This window comes from Glycine max, chromosome 7, assembly GCF_000004515.6.
Source record: "Glycine max cultivar Williams 82 chromosome 7, Glycine_max_v4.0, whole genome shotgun sequence".
NCBI lineage: Eukaryota > Viridiplantae > Streptophyta > Magnoliopsida > Fabales > Fabaceae > Glycine > Glycine max.
The window spans coordinates 43,084,978-43,094,748 of record NC_038243.2 but is presented as its reverse complement, the minus strand read 5'-3'; the positions used below and the strand labels follow the sequence as shown (position 1 = coordinate 43,094,748).

The window sequence follows — 9,771 nt, the reverse complement described above, 5'->3', positions numbered from 1 at the left end:
CATAAATTAAATATGTAAAATTTCATATTAATTCAAAATCATTTGCTACCTCAGTCATATAAATTAAAATCAACAAAATTTAAACATTTTAAAATATATTAAAATATGAATCATTTGATTACCTTAATATTTAATTTTAACAAAATGACACACAATTTTGATAATATGTAAATATAATTTAATGGTTAGATTAATAAAAATTACATTTTATATAAGTCATAAAAATAATGTAATAATTATTAAAGTTATACTGATATAATTTGATTTTTTTTTCTCTCGTATATTTTTTTTTTCCTTGAGCCTAGAAAAGTGATCCAAGTCTCCGTTCAGTATTTTATGGTGGGCATTGTAGACTCTAGTTGTCGAGTCCACAATGGATGTATTTTTCGTTCACATTTCGAACGCAATATTTTTCATTTACATTTCTCTTTTTGCTAAGTCTCCTCAGACTAACCAGCTGTTTTTTTATTTTTATTTTTATTTTACATTTCGATTATGGAAGTAGTTCTGTTCATCGGGTTCTAGTTGTCGAGTAAATAGCCACCTAACAAATTTCATTGCCTAATTTAGTCCGAACGAAAAATAGATTAGTCCTTTAATGATTAAAGTCTACACCGTTTTCTTTCATTTCCATCCACTCATTCTCCACATTTTCCTTTTTTCTTTTCGAAAAATAAATTTCATATTTCCATCACTTAAATCTTTTGCATAAATGGGGGGAAAATGAGAGGAAAAAAAACACAAGAAAATATTTGCCCATCACCACTTGACAATGCCAATTACGCACTATCCATCGGGAACTAAAGATAGTCAACAAAACAAGAGTATTTCGAATATGGTCCTCCCATAATTTCCCCCCCCGGAATTTGTATCTTCACAATATGAAACGATTACAGACAGACATTGTGCACTTCCCTTTGCTTGTGTATCTATAACAGGAGCACAACATATTTGAACATAATATGACTGGGGGTGAGATGAATAAATTTGGGGCAATCAGACTAAAATTTACAGGCCTCTCTTTCTCAAGCCTAAAATCTTAAAACAAGGCAATGAAGCAAGAGGTCAATCCAATTGTATTTCAATGAAATAAAGATCAAATCACCGTGTAAAAGCTCTGGAATCTCTTTTTAGTGGCTGGGCCGAGATGGTTGCCTGACTATATGCATAAGTGTCATGACCACCACACTAACTGTTATAACCAAGGAAGAAGTTGAATATGTCACTCAATGCTATGATGCCTTCTACGCGCTTGCTGCCAGCTTCCACAATTACAAGCCGCCTCACACCTAAATCCAGGTTAGTGAACCCAAAATTTTCAGCACAGCAGTCTTCATAATTAAGTCCAATAACTAAAAACCAAAACTAATGCCAAACCAAATTAACAAATAACATTTCCAAGTTCAACAGTTTTATAGTCAAATTACATTCAGATTTTTCAAGGTTTAAAATGAGAAAATTGTCCCTTCATATGTTAGAAGGATAACACGAGCCCCTTTCATCTTAAAAACGGGAAAAGAAACCAACCTGGATTTGCCAAACGTTCCATCACTTTATGCAGAGAATCAGTTCGCAAACACATCTGACATCTTTGACTTCTCAGCTCGTAAGTATTGTAAGAATCCTGGCCCAATTGCAATGCCTGGACAAATAAAGCATGCAAGAGATACTTAGATCCTGAGAATAAAATCACTATATAAACATCCATATTTGTATAGAAACAGCAAGGAACACGACCATAAACCACACACTGACATTAGTACTATCTTGATATAACAGTTCAAAATGCAAGTTTTCTTCCTTATTCTTCAACTAAATTCACAAATAACATTCACCAAAACTTTTTTTTTTTTTACTGGAACACAAACTCGGACCCTTGGTAATTTAAATTAAATTTCAAAAAATGAACAACGAAAGGTAATCGACATAAACTATCAAAGTAGTTATTTCCATTCATAATGTTCAACTCAGCCATTAAGGACAAAATTGCTCATCTGTTTAAAACCGGTTTTTAAATTCTGCTAAAAATATTTACCACTAGGTGTGCGCTAATGGTGAGGGTGGGTTTACATCAGCACAGTTAGGAATAAAGCATAGAAAAGTAGAAATTGGAAATTAAAGAAAGATTTTATGGAATTGAATGGAAAGAACAGAAAATAGGAGAGATCTCCTCCATGGATTTCTCATTTCTCCTTTCACAAAGAGCAAAAGCTCAATCAACAAATGATACATGATAGATTCTCTTCTCTTAAATCCTCCTCCAATTTATTTACCTCACAAATCCCCTCTAACTAACCAACTTCTCATGCTACGGCCCTGTTTGGATAAACTTTTCCATAAGCACTTGTAAGATAAAAAAAAGGAAAAATGAAGTGAACTCCCACAAGTGAACTTCAGTTTTTTCCATATCAACCTCTAGATCCCTTAATCAGCCAATAATCAAGCAAAAGAAACAAATAATCAAATATCATTTTTGAGATACGAGATAAACATTTCAAGAATGAAGGACATTGCACGACTTCGATGGGAACGAAAAACAAATAAAAACATCTTAGTTCTAGACACTCTTTGTAATGCTGTCTAAATTCTTCCATTCTTTGTAAAAGAAAATTGAGAGGAAAAGCACTGATTTAATCTATCAATTCTTAAGATCGTCCTCATGTGACTAGTGTCATACAAGTCAGGAAAACTACCTAAACAGACAAGACAAACTGTCATATTGTTTTTTTATTTTCACAACAAAAATTGTCAACAAAAAAGTTTATTAGGAAACAAAAACTTGCCTGATGAACAGTCATTTCATCAAGATTAATATGTGTGTAAGTTCTGTCCTTTGCCAAAGCTGTTATATCACTGTAAAGCAAGGAGGGGAGGAAAAGTGAGAAACTAGACAAGTGACTCTAAATAAGACTGGTAGGACAATTTAATGATTGGACCATAGATTGATTTCAAATATATCAAACAAGGCATCAATAAGTGCATTAAGAAGGATAAAAATAACTAACCTTCGACAATATATATCCAGTAATGAGTCACTATCATCAACTATTGGTATTGAACTTACTTGAGCTACAAAACAACGAACAAAATGTTATGATAGTATAATTATATTGTGCAAGCCAACACCTCTTTTATAAGTTATTTGTTTAAATCAGAAAATGGATTATCCTTGATTTAAATTTAGCCTAAATATTCATCTTGTTTTGTCGTTAATCACCCACAAAAACAACCCTTCTTCTCAAAGTGGAGGCAGTGCCCTCTACCATCAACTCATGCCTCAAAAATATAATAGGATACCAATTTCTTTATTCTTTCTGTTACTTTTTTTGGGTACAATATGTTCAAGGTCAGACAAAGAAATTGCACCTTGAACTAATAAGTTTAGGGCTGAAGTAAGTGAAGCATTTGGTCTCAACATTGCTAGAGGCCGGCGATTTGATTCCCCAATTTTGGGCACCCACGTCCCCACAGGGATTGCACAAATTGGAAGTTGAAGTATAGGTAATGAACTAGAACAATTCCTAAAATACCTGCAAATACCTGAAAAATTAATTTGGTAAGAATCAAGCATATCTTAACAAACATTAAAGAAAGTTAGGGGGAAAAACTTACATTTAAGGATTCCTGAAAGTGAAGCAAGATGTAGTAGCTGTGGAAATGAACCATCTTCTGAATGAATAATAGGAACTGTTGAAATTCCATTTTGCAGGATCTTCACAGCAATCTCTTTCAAATTATCATATGGCCCTGCCTGCATAAATGAAAACAATCAATATAGAGGCCATTATATAAAGATTACAATGACTTTCCAAAACAGATCTTCATTAAGCTCAGAAAGATATAAACAGGGTAATTATTGGGCAAAGTTTCACATAGAACTCAAGAAGCAGCTACATCAAATCCAAGTTCCAACAAAAAAATAAGTTGGCTAACTGCATAGTTGGTGTAAAGGAGAGGTACTTACAATTAAAGCATAAAATGATATAGTCAAATGACTGGATTATTTCTTGATTGATCAAACATTTACACAGGCCAAAGCATGAAGATCGCAAAAGAAACAACAATGTTTAGAAAATTGACATAGGGTTTGGATCCAATTGTCATTCCTATAGACCCAGGGTTAAAGTTATCAAAACATAAAGAATCATTTCCAAATCTATAACTAACTCAAGCTTTTCCATGTATAGCACAAAAATGAGCATCCTCATATTATACACCTTACAGAAAAAGGAAAAAAAACTAGTAGAAAATAAGAGCATATACATAACAATGCCATAAAAAGCCACATAAAACACTTACACGGATAAAACATTGTGTAAATCCTGTCCACTTTCCTCCTTTCCAAGCTGATATGGTATGTGTTTCAAGCTCCTCTTCTGTTAGATTGGACCCATGATTTCCGAGCTGAGAAAAGGACAACATGTTTTAACAGGCATTACGAAATATTGAAGATAGATTAAGCTTACAATTAGAATGTGCAATTTATCACCATCTGGAAAATCTTGATATTGATTCTCAACAACTGATTTCTGGAATCCAGCTCATATTATACAGGAAGCAGCTTAAAATCAATATCTTTAGAGATGCAAGGAAGTTATCAGAGAGTAAAAAGGAAATGCAGGTATTTAATTTTCCTGGGGTGGGAATAAATGATAGATACCAAGGAATATTTTTTTAAAAAACTTGTATCAAGCATTGGAATGATATATGTCCCAACCTCACTTTCTTGGGAATGATTCTAGATACATTAAAACAAAAACACTCTAGGAGCCTGTTTGGTGGACATTATAAGGAAGATAGAATAGGATGAGTTATCATATCCTATCTTAATTCATTGTTTTAGTGAGCTAATAAGATATGACAAGACCATCCTAAAACCCTACCCTATCCTATTCAACAATTAAAATTTTATACTGTGGTAAAAGTTAGGTTCAAACCCAACAAGATGGGATTAAGGAATATAATCCTCACTCCCCCTTAGCTCTTGATCTCCCTACTCGCTCATCCTTTCCTCTCCATAGTCCTTGCACACTTCATTTACACTCTCACCAGCAACCCTACTCTATCTTAGTTCATTGTTTAGTGAGCTAATAATATGTGACAAGACCATCCTATCACCCTACCCAATCCTACTCTTATCCTATCCAATGTTGTTAATGGCGGATGACGGTTTATGGCGGAAAGCCAAAAATCCACCATAAAAATATGGCAGATGGCGTAGCGGCAAATGGCGGACAAATAAAAAAAAATTATATATATATATATATATATATATATATATATATATATATATACATATAAATATTAACAAAACAATAAATAAAAAACAAATATAAATAAAAAATTTAAAAAACAATGGATTGCATTCAAATAAACTAAAAAAGTTTCATGAGTTCACACAATAACCAACACCAAATAAACTCATTCAAGAGTTCAAAATAACAAAAGGATAAAAGCATAATGCAAAGTGCAAAGTATAAGTTGAGGTTCTGATCATCTTCTCCAATGTAATTAGTAGAAGAGGGCTGAACAGAAACAAAAAAAACAGAACCAAAAATTAAAAAAGAGTGTTAAACAGAAACAAAAAAAACAGAACCAGGGTGTTGCCGCTGCCGTCTGTAGCCATTGCCGTCGCCATCCATTGCTCGCGTGCGTGGTGCTCGCGTGGTGCCATCGTCGACTTCGGGTGAGACCGAGAGAACTCGCACTGGAGCGTGGTGCCGTCATCAACTTCGGGTGAGACCATGAGAGAACTCGTGCTGGTGCATGGTGCCGTCGTCGACTTCGGGAGTTCGCGTGGTGCTCGCGCTGGTGCGTGCTGCTCATCCCATTTTGATTCCAAAACTGGATTTAGGATTGGGTCGGGTCAGCCCAAGACTGCCCAATCTGTCATTTTGGGAAAATTTAAAAAAAAAACGTTTCTTCCGCCATAACTGCTATTCCGCCACCACTGTTAAACCTATGGCGGCTGCCATGGCGCCGCCAGTTGAAACCCACAACGCCACCGCTATTTGGTGGCATTTTTTCAAAAATCCACCATGCCATACCGCCATGGCGCCGCCATAACCGCCATTTGACAACACTGATCCTATCTTTTTTTATTCTATCGTGTCCACCAATTGGACCATGTTAAAAGGTTTATTCAAGAAACTTGGTGCAAAAACAAAGGTTAGAAATTTTAAGAAGACAGACCAAATTCAAATTTTGTAGTGGCTCCTTAAAAACTGATTTATCATACCCATATTCAACTGCGAATAAATGGAAATTAAATGTTATAAGTTGGTATTGTTTCAGCAAATAACATGCTGGTCAATTGATCATTTAGTTATTCAATGTCAATTGCTCAAACATTATTAAGATTCTTCTGTTTACTTTTTTAGTAATTTGATCTGACCATACATTAGATGGAGCTTGCTACGTGGCAAGGCTGGAGATACAGTTCTTGCAAGAAGATGGTTGGACTTGACACACAAGCATAAAATGGGACTAAATTGTAGGAATATGAAGCAACGGGCCCACCTTTCATGAACAAAATTAGCATTTCCAAGATATTTCCAAGTTACTTGAAGTGTTATACAAGCCATAACGATAAGAGCTTTGCTTTCAGAAAATTTGCCAACAGAAAGGCAAGTAGTCTTATGCTTTACATACCTCTCTTATAATTAAAATAAAATCCAAGGCACTAAGAACTCCAACAAACTGCCCCTTGCAGATGTCCCAAAGAGGAGCGACGGGAATTCCCTGTAAAATTACCCGATTCATAATAGTTGCATGAATAAGCTACTAATCAGCAAAGAAAAAACATACAGTAATAGTATTGATGAATTAATGCAAGAAGCAAAAGACTCAAGCAAGAAGGTTTTGAAACAACTGCTCAAATTCCACAAAAGGATTCAAAAGCATATTAGTTATTTCCCTCCTATTTATCAGGGTAAAAGAAAGGAAGATACAGCAGTATCCAGTATTCAAACACATTTTTAGCAGAATCATTCAACATATTTGAAAAGTCACTATAAGAATTTTAGTCCAAGCAAAGCAAAGATACCTGCTCATGCAGTATGTGAAATGCCTGTTTCACAGGCAGATCAACATCCAAGGTAACAACCTGTGGCCAGATGTCACTAAATTAGTAAATTATGTAATTCTAGATAGTAAGTTCAAAAATAATGGGTCAATGGAAAAAGTTCCAAACCTTGCCTGACTCGGGAAGTAATTCATATGCTGTACTCATAGATAGGAATGCAGAAATACGCTGACGAGAGGTCTGTATATCAACATCTGATATTCTTGGTAATAACACATTATTTAATGTACTGTCTGTCAATCGGACCTGAACAATGAAATTCCATAAGCAAGGAAAAACAAATCTATAATTTATAACAATATTAAAAGGCAAAATGAAATTTTGGTATACACATTTTCTTACACTAAATTACCCATCAATTGTTGCCTCCATAAACCACTATCACATTTTCTATTCAGTCTCTCCTCTCTCTCTCTCTTCTTTCCCATCCATCCCATTCCCCAAAGCACCCAGAAATCTCAAACCTTCCTTAAGATGTGGACAAACATTTATGATAAAAATATACCTACATATATGAGTATTAGTGGATAGAAAGACATTAAAAATAACAAGGATCTACGAGGTATTATAGATTAGTTGCAATACAATCTCCAAATAGATCATGGTATGAAAACTATTCTTTGAAATTTCAGTCCAAAGTGCAAACCCACTAGTCAGCATACAAAGAGAAGTTACGCTCATAAGTCATAACAACAATCACAACTGTCAAAGTATGACTAACTCTTACCATGCATCGAAAAGCCTCATTGTCCACATCCATGTTAGATCCAGAAACTATTTCTGGAGTTAAAACAGGTACAATATTAGGATCAGTAGCCAATAAAACAGTGTTAACTATCCCATATTCTCCAGATACACAAGGTTGATGGTCATCATGCCGCCATTCTCCATCAACAAAAAACTTGTACTGCATTCAAATAAATATAAAATAAGTATCTAGGCACCAAGAATAAAGATAAAAAAATTTCTCAAATTGCATCGTTTTAATTCCACTAACATGTTTCATAAACAAAATCTAAAAAAAAAAGCTAAAATTGTGAATAGATCTTATATTCAAAACCTCTGGAAATAAAAAACCTCACTCAATAACCATTTCTCTTATGCAGTCTAGACTTTAAAGTATTATCATTAATGCAGAGCTCGATGCCAAAGGAACATTTTGCCACCAAAACATACTTACAAACAATAGACAATAAAAATTATGAAATGCACAAAACCAGTTATCCAGACACACATTTACATACATAAAATTTAGAAAGAGCATGAAACTTGGATTCAATCAACATTTAGTACCAGCAAAGCACTAAAAACTAAACTGACCTGATGATGACCAGGGATCAAGCTATGAATAACTTGAAACACAGTTGGGCAACCTTCCACTGGCGACATTTGTAGAAGTTCAGACCACCTTGAAAGTGACATGAATCCCACGAAAACCAACACAATAAATCAGATAAAAGTAGAGCTTTTTTTTCTCCAAAAGGGTGCTGGTTGCTGATGGATTAAGTTGTAGCAATTTACAAAAGACTCACCGTGTGAAAGAACCACTTAGATACACACTTCTTCCTCCGTATGGCCACACAAACCGCATGGGAATGAGCACGGTCCCTGCCACACCACTCGCATCCCTTGCAGAATCCATGCTTGGACTGAACATTTTGCTTCAAATTCAGAGTGTTACACTGAGAATACCCTCATAGAACACCAACTCATCGCATCATGCCACCTTGTTCAATTCGTTGAGTAAATGCAGCACCAATTCAATGCACTACGAAGCCAAACAGAAAAAAAGCTAAAGAGAAAAGGCAGAATTCATCCTAAAATCAAATTCCTGTTGGGAAAATAAAATAAAAAAGTTAAACTTTTGATGCTTTGTTTCACGAAAAATGAAAAACAGCCAGTGTCCATTGCTCATTGCAACAGGACCAAACAGAGATTTGAAGCGGGTACGGAAATCAACACCCCAATTTGCATGCCACAGACCCATTGACTAATAGACACCAAACCCTAACCCTAAATTGAAAGAAACGTACCAAATCGAGCCTCGAACTTCCACGAATTTATGAATTTCTGGGGGGGGGGGGGAAGAAATAATATAGAAACCCTATTGAAACATAAGAGGATATAGGTTGAGAAAAGAAAATCGAAGATGGGTGAGCTATGAAAGAATCCAACCGTGAAAAGAAAAATACCAAAAAAGACGAAACCTTGAAATAGATGCTGAAAATTTATCACTGAAGCCAAAAACAAAAATTGATGTTAATTTAATCCGAAAATAAAGAAAGGAATAGGGTCAATGAATTATGAAGCTGCTATTGACTAATCATTGTTAGAGAAGAAAATGTAATTTGTTTTTGCAAAATGTCAATCTCCAATGATTTTATGCATCTAAAGTAATGTAATACAGTAAATTTTTAGTTAAGAAGATTATAAATGTTAAATTTTCAAAGTTTAATTATCAGTCAATAAATAAAAGTATGATTTTTAAAAGGCTAAATCTCATTTTTTTTATTAATTATATTTTAATTTTTTTTTATTTTGATATGTTAAATTTTAAAATTTTCATTTTTATTATTTATGTTTCAGATTTATTTTAATATATTAAATTTTAAATTTTTTTATATTTTTAAAAGTTTTATTTTAATTCTTTTATATTTTTTATTTGAAAACATTAGTAATCCGTTAAT

The 9,771-nt window shown here is 34.0% G+C and overlaps 1 protein-coding gene across 4 annotated transcripts; it reads right to left on the bottom strand.

Annotated features, from left to right (window-relative positions):
• Nucleotides 1-827: 827 nt before the first annotated feature.
• LOC100810976 (sucrose nonfermenting 4-like protein) lies at nt 828-9,423 on the bottom strand. Of its 4 annotated transcripts, XM_041017438.1 has the most exons (15): nt 9,277-9,359; nt 9,118-9,188; nt 8,617-8,852; nt 8,405-8,492; nt 7,812-7,991; nt 7,193-7,330; nt 7,046-7,105; nt 6,652-6,741; nt 4,300-4,404; nt 3,613-3,751; nt 3,367-3,540; nt 3,006-3,069; nt 2,784-2,853; nt 1,528-1,642; nt 828-1,289 (listed from the first exon to the last, which is right to left on the bottom strand). In XM_041017438.1, exons 3-15 carry the CDS (start codon nt 8,739-8,741, stop codon nt 1,189-1,191), a joined length of 1,449 nt encoding a protein of 482 aa, XP_040873372.1. In that variant the 5' UTR covers nt 8,742-8,852; nt 9,118-9,188; nt 9,277-9,359; the 3' UTR covers nt 828-1,188. The 4 variants fall into 4 exon arrangements, with proteins under 4 accessions (XP_040873372.1, XP_006584038.1, XP_006584037.1 ...); XM_006583975.3 differs by lacking the exon at nt 9,118-9,188 and having other exon boundaries at nt 9,277-9,423; XM_006583974.4 differs by having other exon boundaries at nt 9,118-9,418.
• Nucleotides 9,424-9,771: the final 348 nt, after the last annotated feature.

Bases quoted from the DNA above. Each gene is read 5' to 3' on its own strand.
- LOC100810976 (XM_006583975.3), bottom strand. From the start codon at position 8,741: ATGTTCAGTCCAAGCATGGATTCTGCAAGGGATGCGAGTGGTGTGGCA. The intron at 3,752-4,299 runs GTAAGTGTTTTA...TCATTTATGCAG, and splicing joins TTACACAATGTTTTATCCGT to GCAGGGCCATATGATAATTT. The intron at 1,643-2,783 runs GCAAGTTTTTGT...TTATTTGTCCAG, and splicing joins ATGAAATGACTGTTCATCAG to GCATTGCAATTGGGCCAGGA.